This window comes from Dipodomys merriami, unplaced genomic scaffold (genome assembly GCF_024711535.1).
Source record: "Dipodomys merriami isolate MVZ:Mamm:240054 unplaced genomic scaffold, mDipMer1.0.p SCAF_22, whole genome shotgun sequence".
NCBI lineage: Eukaryota > Metazoa > Chordata > Mammalia > Rodentia > Heteromyidae > Dipodomys > Dipodomys merriami.
This window is the reverse complement of record NW_027203604.1, coordinates 10,580,298-10,600,498: the sequence shown is the minus strand read 5'-3', so window position 1 is coordinate 10,600,498 and position 20,201 is coordinate 10,580,298. Positions and strand designations below refer to the sequence as shown.

Sequence of the window (20,201 nt, the reverse complement as noted above, 5' to 3'; positions counted from 1 at the left end):
CTTTGATTCGAGCCTACTATAAAGCTAGGATTATAGGCATGAGCTACAGGTGCCTAACTTTAGATAGTCTTTTCATTTTACTATTTTTCATTGTTTTAAAGTAGTTGTACAAAGGAGTTTCAGTTCAACAAGTTAGAGTATGAGTACAATACAGTCTTTTTTAAAAAAATGTAGGAACCCAACATCACATTGTATCGCTATTATAATTCATGCTGTTTGATTGATTCAATGTAGGGCTATGTTATCAACAGCTTTTGGATCCAGACTCCAGGACTCCGACCAGTATTTTTGCCTTACAAAAGTCACAAGTCTGGGATCATCCCAGCTGCTAATAAAACTGAAGACAGCTCTGAATTTCCCATGAGCCAGGAAGATTTGGAAAGCAGCAGTCACCAGTGGCCAGAAGATATGGTAGATGACTTATGTGTATGTTGTGTGTGTGTTATGCACACTCTCTCTAACACAAAGCACTATGCATTGATAAGTGTGAAATTGCTCTAAGTTGGCAGAGAGACTATAGTCACCCCTAGCCCCCTCCCCTAAATGGGTGCTTATTTTGCCAGATCTTTCCTGCCTTTGGTTTGCAGAGGTACCAATGAAGGCAGGTAGAGAGAAGGCTGAGACACAGTATACCTGAGTTCTCCTTATGTGAGTAAAGAGGTCATACAGAAACAGGGTTTGGGTGAGGAAGTTGCCCACTGAGAGAGCTTAGCCTGCCTAATTCCAACCCATTCCATTCCAGAGATGAGCAGCTATGAGTCATGTGTACAATAGCAGTGCCCCCTGGTCTGTCTTTAAGAAGTTTGTGATTCGTGGCAGTACTAGATCTTGCACAAATACTCGAGTGGTCTTAATCCCAATTCAATTGCGATGGTATCTTTTGAATTTCTTTCTTTTTGTTGGTTTTAGGGTTTGAACTCAGGGTTTTGAACTTGTTTGGCTTGCTTGCTCAGTTGATACTCTACCTCTTGAGCAATGCCTTCAACCTTGCTTTTTGCTGGCTAATTGGAGAGGGACCCTCACAGACTCCTCTCCCAGGGCTGGCCTCAAAGCACAATCCTCTAGATCTGATAAGTGAAGATCTCATAAGTAGCTAGGATTACAGGTATGAACTACCAGTGCCTGGTTCGAATTTTTATGCTTCAATTTTCAAACAAAATGCCTGATAATTTAGAGCTTGTAGAGACTGAACCCAGGACTTCCCACATGCCCGGCAAATGCTCTGCCACTGAGCTACACCTTCAGGTTGTGAATAAATCTTTTAAAAATCATTCTATATAATACTCAGACTGTGGTAGTTAATGGGTTATTTGAAATTCTTTAGATTATCAGCAGCATTCAGCTCCATTCCCTAGACATTTATACTCTAGAACAGTTACGGTTCACAATAATATAAAAAATACTTCCATCCTTCATCTCTATCCACTCTTTTGAAAATAGTCTTTCATCCAGTAAAGTGGGTCAGTGACTCAGCGTGTCACTTGGGAAGGAGATGACTCAGGAGAGACTGAAACCAAACAGCTTGGATTTTTCTGCTAAAAAAGAAAAATTAGTCTTAGAGAAAACTTAATGGGGAATTGTTTCATAAGTGAGTCCCACGTTCAAGAAAATTCACTGCCTTTTTTTTCTTTCTCTTTAAAAGGTTCGTACATATCTTATAGCCAGTGAAGGGAGGGGGGATTATTTGTTGAGTATACACTTGTTTCCCTTTCTCCAAGGAAGAAACTGCACTCCTCTCTCACTGAAGTGAAATGTAGAATATATCAACATTGACTTTGGTCATTTAAATCGCTGTTCCTTTTCCCAATCCAATCACAAGTGGAATGGAGCGGTATTTCTGTTTTGTCACCCATGGTTTATTGAAACTGGTACTTTACACACTTTATTGTCGAACAACAAAAATAATGTTCAATATGTACAGCCTTTGTATGGACTATCTGACTATACACAAGGCAGAGTGAGGACATCATCTAATCTGAATCATCGTCTGTGCACACAAAGACACCAAACAGACGACATGTGCACATTACAGTGAAATGACATCACAGGGCCAGGGAGAGCTCAGCGAGATACAAAACATACTGATCTATGGCAAACGGCATCATTCTCAATGCCTGGATGTGACTCAGTAGTCATTTAAGAAGAGTCTGAAGCAGAAATTGGGTGTGTGGCTATTAGTCTCTTAAGTGAGACCACCTCTGCAGATAAGTTTGCAATTCCCTGCTTCAAGTACAGATTCTCTGCTTCAGAAACTTTGTAGCTATTGTCTTTAATCCCCACAACTCCAGTTTTGAAGCTACTCTGAGTTTTACCATTGAGTTCTTTTGGATGCCAGTGTTCAGATCTAAGGGACCAATCTTGAATGTTCGTCACCTGCACTGAGAAAGGGGTGAGGGGAGAATGCACCACCACACTTGGGGCACTGGGCTTCTCCAGTTCCAAATGCCTTTTAGACGTCATATCAACAGGTGAAGGAGGTTTCTGTGTGTTCTCGAACTCATTATCAAAGGCTTCTACTTTGATCTGCATGGCTTTGGCTTTGATTCGAAGCTTGTGTGGCAGAGCAGAGGAACTCACTTCGGGCACTTTCACCATGGTGCCGTGCACGTGTTTCAGATCCACTGGGGAATGGATGGGGCCCTTGGGCACCTGCTGCTCATCCTCTCCATCTGAAGCCTTGCCCACCACGCCATCTTCAGTCTCGGAGGTTCTTGGGGAGTTGCTGGAGGACCTGCTGGCCTGCAGGAGAGGTGGCGAGTGTGCAAAGGCGGAGAAGGAGGTCCCCATGTAGTTCTGGTAAATGGAGGTGGTGTAGGCGCTCCGCTCATCTCTGGTCTCCCTGGTGAAGCTGTCTAGCTCCATAGGCTCCTGCTTGATGATCTGGAACTTGCTGTCAGGGCTGTCCCGGGCCAGTGCCAGCTCGGCTGAGGATGCTTCAGAAGCGTCAGACAGCGAGCTGTGCGGGGAGTGTTTGATGACTGAGATGCATCCCGCAGGGGCCAGTGTGGGCTCGGGCTCATCTGCAAATGTTGCAGCCTTAGATGACTGGTACTCTTGGAAGTACATGGCAGCAGAGTTACTGAGCTTCTGGATTTCCTGTGCATATGCAGCCGAGCTAATTAGACCAAACTTCAACTTGAGGGAAAGCAGCTCGGCCTTCAGAGTAGCATTTTCCTCTCCCAGTGCTATCAGTTTGTTTTCTAAAACCAGGTCATTGAGTCGGCGCTTCTCCCGAGATCTTTTGGCAGCTTCGTTGTTTTTCCGCCTCTTTTCCCAGTACATAGCATCTTTCTTCTCATCGGGAATAAATTCACGTTTCCTTCGACATGCTGAAGATTTGTTTTTGCCCACGCTGCCTCCTTCGTTCAGAAGTAGTTCTTCACCCACAGTCAGGTCCTCTGACACTTCCGTCAGAGCAGAATTAAGTACCACTATCTTGTCCACACCGCTAGAAGTGTCCAGAGATGCCTGCTCTTTTTTAATGGTCTGCATTTTTCTCAGCTGCATCAGAAACTATATGCACCAGATGACAATTATTTCTCCAGTACTGTCAAATGCTCTACAGACTGCAGCTTCAAATCCATCAATATTTTCCCTTCTGTTCTCCTGTCTGGGATCAATCAGCTCCTTTTAGCACTGGTCTTCCTGGTTCTCTGCAAGATAGGAAAAGAAACAGTCATACAATTAGACAAAGGATCAGGCACCAATGATGTAAGATACTATTCTGTGAAGGAGTGTAGAGTTCCAAAAAAAAAAAAAAGATTTTTGGAAAGTGCACCTACTGTGATCTAGGGGATTGTGTAAGAATGAATGAGTGAATGAATGAATGAGAATACCTCTGGCCTAGGAAAAAAAGAGGAACACTGCATAATAAGAAATGGTTGGAGTACAGCATATTGGAATGGGCCATCATAGCAAAACAATGTCAGATCACCTCTGGCAGGTAAGTTCCTAATAGTATCTGCACATTGTAGTTTTTCTGAATAATTCTAGATAACATTTTTATCACTACCAAGCTCATCTCTTTAAAGGAGCTTCACAAAGTAAACTACACAAACAACTAGTTACATTAAAACATTAATAGAGCTAAAGTTTGACTTCCACAAAATAAAAGCCTTATTAGCAACTGAGCTGTTGTTGGGTTTAGTCTGCATTGACATGTGGATGTAAACCAGGTGCCTTTACTGTGCACTTGCATTTGCAGGCTCACAACTGTAATCCTAGATACTTGTCATAGGCAGTGATCTGAGGATCGTGGTTCCAAGCCAGCCTGGGCAGAGTAATCCTAGAAACTCTTATTTCTAATTAACCACCGAAGAGCCCCAAGTGGAGCTGTGGCTCAAGTAGTAGAGCTCTAGCCTTGAGTGAAAAAGCTAAGGGTTAAGTGCCCAGAACCTGAGTTCAAGCCCTGGTATCAGTACAAAAACAAAACAACCCAACAACAAGAAAAGCAGATACCACAGCCCCATATCAGAGAATCTCACAGGGTAACTAACCAGACCCCAGTGGAAAGGACTCCTCTCTATAAAGCTTTGATTCAGAAGCACCTGTATTTATGTCCCTTTGGGTTCCTTCAAACTGATTAATCAGGCATTTAATACTAAATTGTCCAAAATTCTCTAATGAGTTTTGAAATTTCTGTTGTAATGGATTCCAGTAAATAGATGTCATAAGTAGCTTTGGACCGAGGCAGATAGCATTCAAAGTTTTTTCTTTTTTTGGTGTTCTTTTAAAAATTTTAAAACAGTACCTTCCTGAAACTTGACATTACTTTAAAAGGAAAGGATATAATTATGGAAAGGAATTCTTTCAATTTCACTAATTAGTTTCAAATAAAATATAAGAACTCAAAAATAGAATCTCAAATAGTTTCCTCTCTCATGGGTGAGATATTTATATTAATGTGTCCTGACACTTGCTCTTCCCTCCCTCCCTTCTTCCCGTGTTGGGATTGAACCCAGGGCCTTCATGTGTGTTAGTCAGGATCTTAGCCTCTGAGCCACATCCCTAGCCTTCACATTTCCTTGCCATGTGAGATAATAAATCCATATTTATGAGCCAATAATACTCTTTTCATGGTAGTTTTGGGACCATGTTTCTATATGCTGATTCTCTGCCTAATTTTCCACTTGGTAATTTGTTTCATAAAGTAGATGTGTACAACTGTTCACTCAGCACTATCTGCCACATTAAAAAGATTTAGTATTTTGTTTTACGTCACTACTTCTTTCTTACAGATGCTTTTATAATGACTAATAAAGTTTAATTTTATCAATTGGAAACGTGCCAGTTTTCTTTTGTCTTTTCCAGTAGGAATAGAAAGCATGATGCAATAATTTCAGGATCATTAAAAGACTAAGGTTTCATGCCAGCCATTTTCTGTGCACTAAGCTGAGCCAACCATCTAGGGAACACCTACCCACAAGTTTCTGGTTTTTTTTTTTTTTTTTTTGGTTGTTGTTGTGTTTGTTTGCCAGTATTGGAGCTTGAACTCAGGGCCCCGGGAACTGTTACTTAGTATTTTTGCTCAAGGCTGGTACTCTACCACTTGAGCCACACCTCTACTTTCAGCTTTCTTTGCTGGCCACACAAAGGTAAAGTCTCATGGACTTTTCTGCTTGGGCTGGCTTGAAAACCATAATCCTCATAAATCAGCCTCCTGAGTAGCTTGACTTATAGATGTGAGCCACGGATACCGGCTCTGCTTTTGAAGATGACACTTCAAGGTACAACGATGTGCCAGAAACAGAATCTTTTTATCAACCACTTAGTAAAATATCCCATTTCCTATTTTTTCCATTGTGGTTTTGTTTACCAACATACACCCCCACTCCCACCCCCACCTAACTGCATGGAGTCTTCCTTGCTGAATATTGAATATTCTGTCATTCAGGCAGGTCTTCACCTCCAAGGAGAAAGGAGTGACAAAGCAGAGTAAGAAATTCCATCTAAGCAGCTGCCTTTCAAATCCCTAATATATTATGAGGAGCTACTTCCTTCCACTTCTAGTTTCTGGACATTGTAATGTACTGTATACTATTATTCTGTTCTATGTATTTGCCTCTGCCCCCATGCCTTTTGTGCAGGTACTAGGCTTAAACTCAGGAACTGGGAGCTGTATTTTAGCTTTTTCACTCAAGGCTGGCATTCTATCATTTAAGCCACAGCTTCATTGTCTGGCTTTTTTTTTTTTTTTGGGTCGTGGGGCCTGAACTCTGGGCCTGGGCACTATCCCTCAGCTCTTCAGCTCAAGGCTAGCGCTCTACTACTTGAGCCACAGAGCCATTTCCGGCTTTTTCTGCTTATGTGGTGCTGAGGAATGGAACCCAGGGCCTCATGCATGTGAGGCAAGCACTCTACCACTGAGCCCCATTCTACCACTGAGATACCTTCCCAGTCCCATTGTTTGGCTTTTTGATGATTAACTGGAGATAATACTGTCATGGATTTTGCTGCCTGGGACGGCCTCGTGAGCAGTTGAATTACAGGTGGGAGCCACCTTTGCCCAGCTCCCATCAATCTCTTTATCCATCCTTTCTTTTGAAAAAATCTATTTCATTTGCACACTCAACCATTCTGTTTTTGTTATTCTTTTCAAACCTGTGATCTCTCTTTGCATTCAGTGGGCTGGCATCTTTTGAAACCTTTGGCACTACATACAGGTATGTTCCTGGCACAAGTAGGGAAAGGCAGCGTGTCCATGCTGTTTAGGGAACTATTCCTATCCACTTAATGGAAGTTGGTCCAAATTGTTGTAAAATTTCCTTAACCCCTAGTTAAATACTAACTCGTTAAGGTAACCAAGTACTACATATCTGATTTAACACTTCTCCACATTGATTTTGGTTCGCTAAAACTTATAGGAGCCTCACTTCTCTTTAATCAGCTTCTGTTTGAGTGCCATCGGCTGTCACCATGTGCCTATACATCCTTACTGTATGTCAGCACACACTATTTGAGGCTACTCCTATAATATTATTTATCTAATCATCTTGCTGTGGTGGAAAGAGCTTATCAGCATCCGGTGATAATGGACAGGCTCTGATTCTGCACACTGTTTTGTTTTACGTGTTTATCTTTCCTGTCTAAATAAACTGCAAAGGGCTTTGGGGGCGGAAATTAAAGCATATTTTCATATATGCTTCAGGGTGGAAATTAAAATATCTTTCTATTCTTTTAGCAACAAACTTAAGTTATTAGTTTTTCAATGTTGGATTGGATGATCATCCATTTATTTACCTTTGGGATATTTTCTTTTCAATTAACTATTGTGGTATAGTTTTACTCATTAACAGAGTTTCTTTTATTCATTACATTTTTTCCCCCTTCCCAACACATTTGGAGCATCCACTGTGTACTTAACACCACAGTAAGCACTAGGGACCAGGCCTGCTGTATGTAGTTCACTAACCTTTACAATAGCTATTTGCAGAGAGAAAACTAAAGGAAGGCACAAAGAGGGGAAGCAATTTGCTTGGGGTCTTGTAGCTTGTTAATGGCAAAGCAGAGGCCCCAGCCCAGCCTCTACTCCAACCCAGGATCTTCCCTTCCCAGGATACTGAGCTTGCTGGGCATACTGTCCTGAGGCACCAGAAACAATCACTTGTTCATTGTTCTTTTTGTTGGTCTTGGGGCTTGAACTCTGAGCCTGGGTGCTGTCCCTGAGCTCTTCAGTTCAAAGCCAATACTCTACCCCTTAAGCCACAGAGGCACTCCAAGTATTCTGGTGGCTAATTGGAGATAAGAGTCTCATAGACTTTCCTGCCTGGGCTGGCTTTGAACTGTGATTCTCAGATCTTAGCCTCCTGAGAAGCTAGGATTACAGGTGTGAGCCACTAGTGCCCAGCTCATAATCACTTCTTTTCTGTGTATGTGCCAGTAGTGGGACTTGAACTCAAGGCCTCCTTGTTCTTGCTTAGTTTTCATTCAAGGTAAGGGCTCTACCAATTAAGCCACAGCTCCATTTTTGGCTTTTTGCTGGATATACAAGCCTCAAGGACTTTTCTGCTCAGAGCTGGCTTTGAACCATGATCCTCATATGTTCTTGAATAGCTAGGATTACAGGTGTGAGGCTCTAGTGCCTGCAGTTGCTTTTGAGTTCCTGGTTTCTGAGCCACACATATGCAGTTATACTGTTTGGAGCAGAGTGGCAGCAAGGTACTCTTAAGACAAGGCTCTAACTTCAGATGTCTCAACCAACAAAGGTGCCACCCAGAAGGGTCTCCTACATTCTTAAGAGTTGCTTCAATCCCTGGCCATGCTTATTTTTACTAATCATTTTTACTGATTTTCCTATCTCTGTTAAAATTTTATTTCCTAAATCCTTTCTGCATTTTTTTGAAAAAGGAAAAAAATACAGCTGTTGATTTAAAAAAAATTTTTTTTTAAATCTGTTTTAAGACAGAGTGTCCTTATGTAGCCAGGCTGGCCTCAAACTTGAGATCCTCCAATTTCTACCTCTACAGTGCTAGAATTGCTGGTGTGTACTATGCTCCTAGCCACCACACCTCGAAGAACATATCTGTTTTCAACAAGAAGGCCAGTGGCTTTCTGATCCTTTCATTCTGTAGAGGAACTCGCTAAACCACAGAGAGGCTGAGCAGCAAGCTGGAAATCACAGGGTAGCTAACAGCAGACATGGGCTCTGGACTCTGTCCCTTAACAATAAACTGAACGCCAATGCAAAAGAACCTTATAATGACTTCTAAAAACATCAGTTACTTATGCTAGCCTAATGACTTTATTTCAGACACCAATATTTTCCTTTATGATTAATTTAACAATTACTTCATGGACATGTCATCTTGTCAAATCAACACTTAATGCTGTTGGTACATTAGTCACAGCTTACTGTTTCTTCTTGGTGAATAATTGACATGAAATGCCAAATCTATGATGTTAGTATAGTCAGCACAATTAACTTCATCACACCTATTAGATGACAGCACTGTTTCTTAAAATCATAAATAAAAAAGAGAAATGTAAGAGCAGATGTCGTGACATGCCAGCTGATGGGCTTCCATATCTAAATGCAAAGATGCTAACACCACATAATGCTTTTGTATAATACCTCATACTGTTGCTATAAGCAGAAGTTAGATTTCATAAGCCCAAAGTTTTAAAGTTTATTTAGGTCAGATGACCTATACTTGTTTGTAATTAAAGGAAGACACTTGATCTAGAAAATTCCATGACAGCATGCAAGTTTACAACAAATTTATCTTTAAGAGCTGAGCACTAGTGGCTCTCAAGAAATTGATATCTGAAGATCGTGATTGGAAGCCATTCAGGGCATGAAAAGTCCATGAGACTCTGATCTCCAATTAACCAGCAAAAAGCCAGAAGTACAGCTGTAGCTCAAGTGGTAGAGTACTAGCCTTGAGCAAACAAGCTCAGAGAGAGCATTCAGGCTCTGAGTTTAAGCCCTCGGGCTGGCACACTCCCACACAACCACACACACAGACACACACCTACACCCATTATAAGAACATTTTATTATCAATTATCTTCTGAAAGGGTAAGTTTGGGAGCTTCTATTACCTATTTTGATTATAAGATTTTGTCAATATGAGAGGAAACATAATTTGATACACCGAGTGATTGGGAAAGCTTTATATACAAATGTCTCATTTGCCTTCTATTCTCTGATGTTAATAAAGATAACATTTAAAAGAAACTGTTTTCAAGTTAAGCCCAAGTTATATTAACCATAGGTCATCCATTAAGAAGGTAGTCACTGGCTTTTCAAATGTGTCATTTTCAAGAAAAACATCACCAGTTCAGTGTGTCTCCTCCAGAGCACCCACACTCTGTGAGATTATGCCCCTTCCTTTCTGTTTGTGTTTGTCTGCCTGTCTGTTTTCTAAATAAAGCTATATCAAGTGTGTGTTGTATATGTAATTTTCTGTGTCAGGGCCTTGCATATACATTGCCACACCACCTCTTCCTTTTTAAGGGCCTTGAACTTTCATTTGACTTTTCAGTTTAAGGCTGGTGCTCTACCCTTTGAGCCACAGCTCAACTTCCAGCTGGTTAAGTGGAGATAAGAGTCTCACAGACTTTTCTGCCCAGGCTGGCTTGGAATAGAGATCCTCATATCTTGGCCTCCTGATGGCATGAGACACCAGCTCCTGTTTAGTTCTTTACACTTTTTTTTTTTTTTGGACTTTTAAACTAATACTAGTAACCTACATTTATCTACTGTGGGTAAAATTTTATTGACATGTCAATAAAAAATAAGCACAGAATTTACATCTTCAACAAACAGGAAGAGGGGGGATGAAAAAAGGTCAGAAGGTCCAGAAGGTGCCAGAGGATTCTCAAACACCATGGCAAAAAAAAAACAAACAAAACCAACAACAACAACAAAAAACCCTTTTAAATTAAGAAAACTATTTGAAGCCTCCAAGTGCCTAGCTGAGGGGCCCATGCTGTCAGTAGTAAGCAGCAGCAGGGAGAGGTGTGTACTGGTACAAGCAGGGAACACACACGCATAAACACACTCTTACACTTTGCCAGAATCTGGCCTTACCACAGTAAACTGACCCACTTTTCTATTTAGGTACATCTGTAAATAAATGTGTCCCAACCCAATCCAGCTTACCATCAATGAAAATATTTCAACAAATGACTACTTGAAATCAGATTTAAACTTCATAAATGTGACAACACTGAAGTTTACTTTAGCAATGATGCAATTTAGTCACTGAGATATGAAACAGCATGACTGGATGTTCTCCCTAAGAAGGCCCCGTTTGTAACCTAATGACATTATTTTGAGGACTGAATAGAAAAAAAAGGGCATTCACACTAACACAGCTACACAACTGACTTCATGGCTTGAGAAGTATAAGACAAGGCTTACTACAAAGAGTATGGTGTACATGGAAGAGGCTGGTGGGGGCAGAGGGAGAATGAAACAGAAATGCAATTTTATCTACAGTAACACATGCGCGCGTGCGTGCGTGCGTGCGTGCGTGCATGTGTGTGTGTGTGTGTGTGTGTGTGTGTGTGTGTGTAATAGGGGCTTGAGCTCAGAGCCTCCAGTTCTTTCTTGGCTCTTTTGGGAACTGATGGCACTCTAACTAGAGTTAAGTCTCAGAAGACTTTTCTTCCTAGGATGACTTTGAACCCTGATCCATAGATCTCAGCCTCCTGAGTAACTAGGATTACAGGTGTGAGCCACAACTACCTGTCTTAAAAAGCAACACATTTTAAAAAATCTACAGAAGCTTCCAAATGAGGAACCATTGGTGCTTTCCAGTAACTGGTCAGTCTAACAACTCTTGTGAAATTTTAAAGGACAGTGACAATCAGGAAGCCATGTAGGTGAAGGAAATGCCACCATGAACAAACATTGTAGGCAACAGTATGTAATGGGTGGGCTAGGGCATGCTACAGAAAGTCTAGAATGTTCCCATTCTCTCTTCAGCTGGGGCTTTATAATTCCTTGTTCACTTGCCCAATCAGCAGATGGATGCCAATGCTTTATATTTCACTATATTCACATTTTATGTGTTTTTTTTTAAAGTTTATTTTGGGGGTTTATATGAAGGCTCCTTAATTACAGTTTAAAAATCACTGGAAAGTTAATAAAAGACAGCACATTCTGATAACTAAAAAAGCCTTATAAACTCTCTGATTCCAGTGAAACTGAGTCCTCAAAGCATGGATTATTAATGCACTGTATCCAGTAAATCCCTACTAGATTTAAAAACAAGCTTCTGCTCTCTAATTAAAGCCATCTGAGAAACTTTTTTTTACTACAGGAAAGTTATTTGCTAAGAAATGTGAGAGATAATTGGAGATGGTGGTAATAAAAATTCATTTTGAAACTGAAAAGCCCTTATGTAATGTCTGTGATCAAAGGTCAATGTCTTTCGACATTCTCATGCAACCAGTCCGATCTGGATAAAAGTCAACTCCAATCTAATTTAGAAAAATAACAGGATACCAAACAATGTGAGACCCCTGTGAAATACAGGCCTACCTGACAAAAACAAGAAATGAAAATTATAGGAAATTTCAATGACATTGTTTGTTCAATTTGAATTGAATCCCAAGTGTGCTCTCATGGCTCAATACACATGAAAAAAATAAACAACTTTTAACAGCATCAACGCCATCTGGATTACAATGGAAATAATGAGGTATGTGTGACTTTTTTTTTTTAACTTGGGTAAAAAATAAAGCGGAGGCCCTGTGACCACACCTTTTCCATCCAGGCTTCAATCACATCTACATCTCGGAACTGACTCTAATGACCAAGAGAAGGTCAACTAGAAAAATCCACTCAGCAGTGAGTCAGGGCCATTGCTCAACTTGGGAAAGGTCTCCCACAAGGGTTTTAATTTTCAGGTGGTTGCATCATAGGGATGTTATAATTGCACTTCACCAAGATAAACCCTTAACACAGAAAAGGAAACTTTCAAAACCTACAGCTTGCTTGCAGTCACTCTCATTGAAAGGGCAGAACAGAAGAGAGGGGGAGGGGTGGCAAGCATCTTTTGAAGCTCTGGCCTGGGCTGCTGGTCAACTTCGCTGAGCTCTTCTTTTATTTCCTTATCTATCAACTGGAGATGATGACCAGGCCTTCCACAGGGTGCCTGGCTCTGTGTGTTCAGTAAATATTAGTTCTTCATCTCATTTCTGAAGAATGACCAGTATGGAGGCAATGAGCCCTTTTTGCTTCTCACCATTCCACCATTGCCTGTGTAGTCAGGGTCAGGGTCAACCATGCTTAGGTTAAAGAATCAAATAATGGTCCAACTGGGCTTGGCTTTAACTTTCATACAGACAGCTACATACATCCCAGCTCTCATTCAGCCCTTGCTGAGCTCAGACCAATTTTTAGAAATGGAGCTCACCCACATCCTAGAATACAAGTCACAGAAAGTTCCAGGGAACTAAAGGCCAACGCAGCTTGCTATCACCAACTCATCTCTCTGCTCTTTCAAACAGTTCCCCAAAACATTAACCCAATGATTTGGGAAGCCAGAAGTTCTTTGACCTTGTCAAGAATTTCCTTAGTATTAAAATTACCACAAAACATGATGACCAACAGTTTTCAGAAATAATAATACTGATAATAATGTTAATTCCTAGAAAAAAAAAGCCAACACTAATCCTCATTCCTACCCCACGGTGGGTGGAGGTGAACATACATCAAAAAATTAACTGGTTAGTTATGCAGGAAGCATTTATGGGGTTCTCTCCCTCAGTTTACCCCGGAGGCCAGTGGGAACTGGAAGCAGGGCAGAGAGGCCCCCCCCCCCCCCCCCCCCCCCGCAGCCTGCTGTGATCTGACCTCACCAAGGCTTGGTCTCTAACTGCATGCTCATAAAGGGTGAATCTGGTTAGGGGCAGAGGTGTCAGCTGTGATTCCCGGGAAGCAGGGAAGCAGTTCCACAGCTAAGATCAACAAAGAGCAGACTGTGTGGATACAGCTCTTCGAGAACACAGGCGATGTCTCCAGGAACTCATGAGTTACTGCAGATTCACAAACCTTGTAAGTCTTCAAGCTAAGATCAAAGTACTGTGCAAGGACTTTTGCTGCGGGACAGCAGCATCGATGTGGATTTTGATTGATTTTGAACTCGGGACACCTGTGTTCTCTTTCGCCTTTGCCCATATAAACCGAAGGTACAAAATAAAATAATAAACATACGGTCTCAACTGGCTACATTCAAGCTGGGGACTGGGGCCTTCTTGGTCAGCCTGATCCATCCTGGACAACCTCCACCCCAGTTTCTATGGCGTGTGAACCTTTGGAGGTTTTCTTATTCCAATTCATGAGAGGGGGAGGGCTTGGCTGTTGAAATACAGTGACGACTTCCAGAACAAAGGTGTTAGTGGTTTTCAGAACCTCGCCTTGCAAAGACGTGGCCACGGCCCCAGGATTGGCCCAACCAACCCCGGACTGCCGGACTGCCCCTCTCCAATCGCTGCCTGCGCCTGGGGTCCCTCCGGGCACCGCGCAGCGCCCAGCGCACCGGCATCGCCAGGCCGCCGCGCCCCCACGCTGCGCCTCTCCGCGAGATCCGCCTCCCGCCGGGTGGGCGGCGCAGCGGGGCCTCGGCGCCGCGAGGACCCCCGCGCCAGAACAAAGGAATGTGGGGATGGGGCGGGGAGTGCCGCAGGCCACCGAGCAACCCTTGCCCAACGCCGTGTCCGGAGTCAGGTCCCCGCCCACCACCACCAATCCCACCACCAGCAGATCCCGCAGGCCCGTGGAGGGGAGGGACGCGATGGGGGCGGCGTGGACGCGCCCCTGGAGGTCAGGAGCCGAAGGTGGCGCCACGCGGCCCCCTACAGGCCCGGGGTTTCCACCCGAGGTCGCAAAGTAGGTCGGGGTCTGCCCTGGAGAGGCGCGGGGGAGGGGAAGGGGGGGGGAAGAGGCGGGCTAGGGCAACAGTAGCTTCTTGGAAAAACGATCGCAGTCATTTAGAGTAAAATAATTTATTTCAGGGGTGTATCTCTATTCTCGATCCCCCTCCCACCAAAAAAAAAGTGCACTTGCATTAGGTAAAGGTTATGTTAAAAATCTGTTCAAACACATTATTATATACATATGTTCACCCATAATTACACTAGGTAAGCATCCAAGAAGAAAATTAATACCTTGATACTTTGCATATTCATATATCCTCACATGAATAAAATTAGGCTATTCAAACAAAAATACTAATCTATACGCTTTCCATAAATCATATCTGGTCTGGAGGAAAAATACGGTGTGAAAGAAATACTTCTGACCTCATTAGCTGTTGTTATTTACAAAAGCCAAGCGCAGAAGATGACGCTTGCCCATTCCCTGCGGTTCTCTTGAGAACAGCAGTTTCCTAAAGTGTCCTTTAAAAAGATAAATGCGAGCCAGCATCCAGCAAATCACCGGGCGCTGTGAAATGCCTTCCTAAAAATACAATCTTATCAAAGGTCTCCGAAGGAGTGGAGTTAAAACTATACAGCAAATGGCCTTGAACTTGCATTTGCACACAGCCCTGGAGAAAACACCAGAAATAGCACTGAGGCCACAATTGTTAAAATGTGATAGGGCTAAATTTAGAAAAAAAACGCACATTTCATTTAGGGCGAAAGACACAGAATTGGCAACACGACTTAATGCGGTGCCTGGCCGGTTGTCTACTTTTCCTGTTTAAAATACCTTAAAAAAAAAACAAACCAGCCCCGTTATAGTGACATTCTTGAACGCTGAGATTGTCCTACTTTCTTTGTAGCAAGATTATAAAATCACGTAATTAGCTCTCCACGCTCAACTGCCAGCGCAATTCGGCAGTTACATAATGCAACATTTCCAGGAAACTATTATGTGATCTGTCTTCTCGTGTCTGTTTAAAAGCAATGACAATAAGGTGAGAAAAAGAGCAGATCGAATGGAATGCATTACAATTAGGAAGGAGGGGGGAGGTAAACGTCACAATGGTTCGTCCCAGATTTAAAAATAACAGCTCTGAACGTTTATGGAGCGAAACCCTCACACACACACACACACACACACACGCACACACGCACACACGCACGCACACACACACACACCCCTGGCCACCGTACCCCCAGATCAGTATTCAGCCGCAGGAATTCTATGTTTCGTAGGATCGCTTTTTTTTTTTAATAAACATGTTTATCTGGAATGTACTACAGATGTAAATAACGATCTAATATACCCAACGCTGCGCTAAAATTACCAAATCGTTGCACACACGCTGCGCCTATTCCCCTATCTCAGCGCCGTAATCCGTGGGCAGATTATGCAATATAAGAAAGGACAAATCCTACAACCTTCCCGAGGGCTTGTAAAACACGCTGACGACAATCGGTGGAAAACGTCGGTGCAAAGACGAGCCGCCTGACACAAACAAACGCCGCCGCGCAGGCATTCTCCGAATGCCGTCACCATTCACGCTACCAACCCTCTTTCTCAACAGGCAAATCAAGACTGTTCCCTATTACTCACCCCCTCCCCCCACCGTCCCCGTGCCGCCAGCCCCAGAGAACCAACGAGAAAGGAAAGATCCGAGAAGGAAAGAGCATCTTTCCCCGCTCCGGAGCAGGCTCAGCCTCCCCGGCGTTCCACTCTACCCAAACATCAATTTTTCCTGAAATTGGGAGACATTATGCAATAGCAGCGGGGGGGGGGGAGGTAGAGGGGGGGGAGAAGGAGAGCGCAAACCAGCCCGGACTACGTGCCGGCGCCGGGCGCTGCAATCAAAGCGGCCACCTTAAGGTGGCGAATCCCATCCAGACAAGGCAGCAAAAGTTTATGTAATGAATGCCCCGTTCACACTCGCCGCCGCCGGCGAGCCCCGCTCCCCGCCCGCCCGCCCGCCCGTGCCCCGCGCCCCACGCCCGCCCGCCGCGCGCCCTCGGGGAGCGGGCTCTGGGGCCCCCCGGCCGGCGGTGGGCGGAGCACTTACCGTGTTTCTGCTCCCGGGCCGGTGATCGCAGCCGGCGAGGAAAAAGAAAAGGCCGTCCGAAGACAAGCTGGAGGCCGCGCAGCTCGGGGCTGGGCCGGGCCGGCGGGACCGCGACGGGCGGCGGCGAGGGCGCGGCACCGAAGGCGGGCGGGCGGGCGATCGCGTCGGGTCCGCGGGCGCCGTGGCCGCGCTGAGAGATGTGTGTTAGTAGGTCAGTTCCGAGCGCCGTGCTACGTCGCCGCCCGCCAGCCCCGCCGTGACGGGCGGCCGCGGCCCCAATCGCCGCGCCCGCACCCGCCCCCCGCCCGCCGCCAATGGCCGCGGCCGTCAGGGGCGGGCCTCTCGTGGGCACGCCCCCGTCCACGCCCCTCTCCCACCCTCCACGGCGGCGCCACTACCAGTCCGCGTTCTTCCCCGCACGGCCGCAGCCGCCGCCCGGGCGCCCGCGCGGTCTTGCGCCAGGCGGGAGGGTTGCGCAATGGTCAGCCTGGCGAACCCGAGCGCGACGAGCCTGGGGAGGAGCCTGGGGCCCCCAACTCGGTGGCCTGTCCTCGCCCTCGGGCTCCATGGCGCCACACTACCCCCCCACACACACCCCGGGGCGACCCCCAGAGCCCTTTGCCCAGGCGCTTTGTGTCTCCTGTCCGAGCTACCTGTTGCCACACGAGCTCCAGGCTGCGGCGAGGCGGGTGTGGCCGGGATCTCGGCGTCCCTGCCTCCACGCATTCCCGGGGAGGGGGGGACCCCTGCCACGAGGGGGTGGGCCGGAGAGGAACGCAAGGGTGGCGTGCTGCGGTGGGAAGAGGCCGGGGCCGCCTCGCGCGGTGTCAGCCGGGCTGGACGCGGCCCTGCGCCTTCCTCCGGAAAGCCGCGACAGCCTGGAGAGGCTGGGAGGGGACCGCGCCACGCACTGACACCTTCCCCCGCATACAATCAGGGTGAAGATGACTGCAAAGTTGTTGCTTAACACGACTGGGAAACGAGGTCCGTTTACCACCCCTCCCCCCCCTCCCTGTCCTCCCCGACCACGTGGTGAGGTGGTCGCTGCGAGGGCTTCCTTCCTCGGAGGAGGTGAGGGTCCCCGTGCACCCCGCTAAATTTGAGAAGATCGTGCGCAGCGTGATCGTGAGCAAGTAACTCTTCGTGTTATTTCTGCACTAAACGGAAGGCAATTACATCCCCCTCAACCCCCTCCCCCAGCCCGTTACCCATCTAGGTGAAGAAATGAGAGATCAGAAAACTGGCTGAAAATCTTAAAAGCCATCTGGGTTGAGAGGGTAAAGGAGCGTGGCGTGTCCTCCAACTCGCCCCACCTCGAGTTTACAGATAAATAAAGGTGCAGTGCCAGCCTTGGCTAAGGTTGCCATATTACTGACAGTGACGCACAGACTTGTCCAAATAGGGAATGTGGCAGCCAGTGGCCAGGACCATCTTGAATCAGCCCGCCCTCCCCCAACTTTGCTTGGGCTGTGTGGAGGTGGATCGGAGTGCTTCCTGATTTTACACTTTTACTTATTCATTTTTTAAAATGCAAACGGCCGGAGTAGTGCAAACGTGCAGTTGTCATCATGAGTGTCCACTATCAGAGAATACTCCCTGTTTATCTCTCCCACCCCTACATTACACAGATTATGTAAGCACACAGGAAGTAATGGTTTAAAAGTATTACCTATCAACTGGGTGCTTGGAAAGCCTCAAAGGGCAATGTTGTGGCTCAGAAAACACTCTTGTTTGAAATCTGGTACAGTACACCTTCACCAACAATTACACAAAGATACACAATTATGGGCTTTCATATCTTTCTCACACTTTCACCCATTCCCGAGTGCAGACCAACTCTTGATTACACATTTATTCCAAACAGTTGATGAAATCCTGATTTAGTTACGATTTTCCACTTTTCTCCCATTACTGATACTTCCTTTCCCCGAAACCCTCACAGTGTCTAGTTATAGTTTTGAAAACCTCTCAGATGAAATAAAAACCATCTCTATCTCTATCATTCAGTTATCTTTCCCAGACACCCCCCCCTCCCGCGACAGTTATGTAGCTAGTATCTTCCCCTCCTCCCATCATGAGCTGGCCACATGGCTGTGTATTTTGAATAATATCATAGGATTTCAAAACTGTTGTTGAGTAAGTACAGAAAGACAACTGAACATATATGATCAGTTTAATGGCAAGAGCCACCCGAGGCAATGGGAGTGGAGGAATGCTCTGACCCAGGACATGTGTTCTTTATGCTGGATTGTGAAACCTGATGCCCCTTGAATTCCCTGGAGTGTTTTAGATTGTGCTTCACTTTTTATGGCCTTGGAGTTCAGAAGTGTAAAAGATGCTTGTGATACCAGCTTAAAAAATGACTCTTGAGCTCCTCCTGGTGATTAGGGAACAGCTAAACAGCTAAAAGGAAGGAGCTGTCCCCAGGACCCAGAGTGAGCGGCGAGCGTGTGTCCAGTCAGTCAGCAAGTATTTTCAGCTTAACCAGAATAAATGGAGCATTAAACCCAAGATATCTGAATCAAATTAACCAGGATGGAAGGACTTCGATATCCTGATTGTGTTCTTGATTGTAGAGGATGGGTAGGGCTAGGATCTCAGGAGGAGAAAGAAGGGGTTCTCAGGTCAAATCATGCTTTGTTTTTGGTGGTCCTGAGGATGGGTGCCAAGACTTGTTTGTTGTGTGCCAGGACAGTTATCTACCAGTTACATCTCCGGATTGAAATAAACACTTTCTTACTGTAGGTTGTGTGTTCCTGACATTGTTGGTGTCAGGGTGGGGGCAGGGACCAGGGAGGAGGTGCTGGGACAGAGATCAGAAAACCCCCACCAGAAAATAACCAGTCATATTCAATTTCATTTTTTTTTACACCACCAACACGTCTGATTGAATGAAGATAAGAGCTATAACTTGAGAACAAAATAAATAACACTGGTTCCTCCTTCCTGAGATGGAAAGTTTTCAATTATAACATCCTAAGGAACCATTCATCTTCTTTCTTTCTACCCTCCCTCCCTCCTAAGGAACCATTCACCTTCTTTCTTTCTACCCTCCTTCCCTCCCTCCCTCCCTCCCTCCCTCCCTTCTTCCCTCCCTTCTTCCCTCCCTCCCTCCCTCCCTCCCTCCCTCCCTTCCTCCCTTCCTTCCTTCCTTCCTTCCTTCCTTCCTTCCTTCCTTCCTTCCTTCCTTCCTTCCTCCTTTCATCCCTCCCTCCCTTTCCTTCCTTCCTTTCTTTTTCTCTTTTGTGTTTCTGGGGATGGAACCTAGGGCCTGGCAATTGCTCAGCCACTAAGCTACAGCCTCAGCCCTGTAACTGGAGGTTTTTACACAGAACTTCACTGAGCAAGATAGCTTCAAACTAGGTAAGTCATGATAATACAGCAGGTTACAGACATATGAACTGTGTCACAAAAGAGAAAATGTCCCACTAGGGAGATGTTGTCCCTCACTTGTGACAATGCTGGAACACAGTTCCAGACGCCAACAGCTCTAATGTTTCAAACATTGGCAATTCATTTTCTTTGATAAAGTATCCTGATTTTCATTGCCAGTCACAATCTATTTTAAAAAAACAAAGTCTTTAGGGCTTCCCAGCAAGAAATTGGAAGATAAAAATATCAAAATCTTAGAGCAGCTCCACCTGTTCAGTACATATTGGGCTTCTGGATTTCTTTATAGTATAGTTCCCCATTGCTAAAAACCCTTTGATGAGCACTGGTATGGCCTGGTGCCCATGGCCAGTATCAGGGCTGTTCTCTTTCCACTGA

The 20,201-nt window shown here is 45.1% G+C and overlaps 1 protein-coding gene across 1 annotated transcript; it reads right to left on the bottom strand.

Moving 5' to 3' along the window:
* Positions 1-1,834: 1,834 nt before the first annotated feature.
* Nfil3 (nuclear factor, interleukin 3 regulated) lies at positions 1,835-16,684 on the bottom strand. Its single transcript, XM_070033325.1, has 2 exons — positions 16,434-16,684; positions 1,835-3,653 (listed from the first exon to the last, which is right to left on the bottom strand). Exon 2 carries the CDS (start codon positions 3,505-3,507, stop codon positions 2,137-2,139), a length of 1,371 nt encoding a protein of 456 aa, XP_069889426.1. The 5' UTR covers positions 3,508-3,653; positions 16,434-16,684; the 3' UTR covers positions 1,835-2,136.
* Between the last annotated feature and the right edge of the window lie 3,517 nt (positions 16,685-20,201).